At 47.6% G+C, this 2,610-nt stretch overlaps 1 protein-coding gene across 1 annotated transcript in view; it reads left to right on the forward strand.

Moving 5' to 3' along the window:
* Positions 1-1,837: 1,837 nt before the first annotated feature.
* LOC107299672 (major histocompatibility complex class I-related gene protein-like) overlaps positions 1,838-2,610 on the forward strand; it is a gene marked incomplete at its 3' end in the record, with an annotated part of 2,766 nt that continues 1,993 nt past the window's right edge. Inside the window, exon 1 of the mRNA XM_015829019.2 lies at positions 1,838-1,913. Within this exon, the coding sequence (XP_015684505.2) occupies positions 1,838-1,913 (76 nt within the window). The remainder of the gene's footprint in view (positions 1,914-2,610) is intronic.

Below are 2,610 nucleotides of genomic sequence, written 5' to 3' on the forward strand. Positions count from 1 at the left end.
TAATTATTATTTTTTTGTTCTGTGTGTTCTTTTCTTGTTTTAATATTTTTTAATCATTTGTAAACCATTCAGGGTTGTTGGGAGTCAGGTGGTATAATAAACATTTTAAACAATGATTTTTAATTATACATTCTTGTTTAGCGAGCCATTGAGAGTCCAGCAATTGAAAACTATAAGTCTGAATAATACATTGATTAATGTTTTGTGGACTCTGGCAGAAAAGCCAAAATGTTCCAGGCCCAAACAAATCCTGTAGGGGAGGGGTGATAACCTATTTCAGTGGTGGCGAACCTATGGCACGGGTGCCAAAGGCGGCACTCAGAGCCTTCTCTGTGGGCACACGTGCCGTCCCCCCAGTCCTAGGCCTTCAGCTGGGTTTTATAAAACCTTTTCGCTTTAGGCCTCCGCCGCCATGTGCAAAAAAAAAAAAGGTTCAATAAATCAATCAATTTGGAAAGAGGGTGGATGCAGGGGGGGGGACTGCCGATCACCTCCGAAAATATGTTTAATAGCGGGTTTTTTTCTTTTTTTTATGTGCACCATATTTGTATTAAGAACTTGTTTATTTGAAAATTAATAAAATTTGTTAAACCGAATAAATCAATCAATTTCAACTTCTTGGAGGAAAAAAAAAAGATCTTGCAAAATTGGAATTGATTGATTGAACTTTTTAGTCCCACCCAGTCTGCCGTTACCACGGCAGCCATGCCCACCCAATGGGCCACACCCACCCAGCATTCCACGATGCATAAGTGGGTTTTGGGTTGCAGTTTGGGCACTCGGTCTCTAAAAGGTTCGCCATCACTGACCTATATAATGTTAACTGTTGCTGGTTCTGACGATAAGTAGCAAGTAGAGAAACCCCAGAATTGACTGTTAGAATTGGACAGAAACTGGTTGGGCTATTAGACTGGTAATTATAAATATTATAAATATCAGCACTTCCCAATGCTACTGTAATTTGCACACACTCATATTATGGGATAAATAAGACCTCGTTCGAATGTATCAAGTTTTCCTTCTTTGTTTGAACTGTGTAACAAAAAGGCTGATTGCGACACCTGGACGCGTTCTCCTTTACAAGTTGGGTTGGATTTTTCTCTTATCCTGCATGTTATCTGAAACCCCTCTTGACCGATTATATCTACTTTAGATCAGTTTTCCCACTGAAACAGGTGGAGTAGAGGGAAGGGGCGAGAGCAAAATCTGGCGAAAGGAAGGAAGGAAGGAAGGAAGGAAGAAGGAAGGAAGGAAAGAAAGAGAAAGAAAGGAAGGAAGGAAGGAAGGAAAAAAGAGAAGGAGGGAGGGAGGGAAAAGAAAGAAAAAGAAAATAGAAAGATAGAAGAGAAAGAAAGAGGGAGGGAGGAAGGAAGGAAGGAAGGAAAGAAAGGGGGAGAGAGAGGAAGGAAGATAAAAAGAAGAGGAAGGAGGGAAAGAAAGAAAGAAGGAAGGAAGGAAGGAAGGAAGGAAGGAAGGAAGGAAGGAAGGAAGGAAGGAAGGAAGGAAGGATAAATTGCCCTGAATAATAACGGGAGAACAGAGTGATCTCCCGGAAAAAAAGAAAGAGAGAGAGAGAGAGAGAGAGAGGGAAGAGGGAAGGAAGGAAGGAAGGAAGGAAGGAAGGAAGGAAGGAAGGAAGGCTAAATTGCCCTGAATAATAAAGGGAGAACAGAGCGATCTCTCATTCATAGAAAGTGCGGGAAAGGAATAGAATTGAATAGGAGAGGGCGGGGCTAGAGCTGGCGGTCCGAAGGGAAGGGCCAGAACAAAATCTGGCGGGAAAAGACTGGCTGGAGCCAAAACTGCCGCGCAAATCAGGCCCGCGCGGGCTGCGTGGATGCTGCTCCGCTCTGCGCCCGTCTGGCTCCTGGGGGCGGCTCTCGGGCTGCTCCTGCTGCGGGGCTTCTCCTGCGGTGAGTAGCGCAGGGAGTGGGGAGAGGACGGAACGCGGGGCCGCAGCCTCCTCGCCTACCTTTCCCGGTCCTTCTCCCGCCAGGCACCCATTTCTGATACTGCGCCCGATGCTTAGAACAGGGGTCTTCAAACTTGGCAACTTTAAGACTTGTGGACTTCAAATCCCAGAATTCCTCTGCCAGCCAGGGCTGGCAGAGGAATTCTGGGAGTTGAAGTCCACAAGTCTTAAAGTTGCCAAGTTTGAAGACCCCTGGCTTAGAGGGACTGTGCGGACTGGGGCTGGGGGGCTTCTGGGTGGGAGAAAGAGCACCTTGGAGCACCGACATTGGTCCTCTTTCCATGTCATTCCGCCTTCTCCATTAAGCGCTCCCTTTCCCAGCCCTCTATCCAGGACCCCTCCCTTCCAGGAGCTTCGACTATCCCAGGTCCTCCCTCCCTCCGTCTTGACGTTCATTGTTTGCACGGGTAGAATCTTGGACCGAGTGAGTTCTCTAGGTCCCCCCCCCCATTTCGGCCGTCCTCTCGTTCCCCAGCTTTGATCTTTGCGGAGTTGTTTCTCTTCTTTTGCCAAAGTTGGACCTCCCGGAAGAGGGGCGCCTTTGGAAGCCCAAGCGGATGGGCGAGTCACGTCTGAACCTCCTCGCGCGACCGTGAAGGCATGGGGGAGGGGGAAGGTCAGCAAGACTAGCTCAAGAG

The sequence above is a fragment of the Protobothrops mucrosquamatus genome, unplaced genomic scaffold (assembly GCF_001527695.2).
Source record: "Protobothrops mucrosquamatus isolate PMUCROS unplaced genomic scaffold, P.Mucros_1.0 scaffold5256, whole genome shotgun sequence".
NCBI classification, from domain to species: Eukaryota; Metazoa; Chordata; class Lepidosauria; order Squamata; family Viperidae; genus Protobothrops; species Protobothrops mucrosquamatus.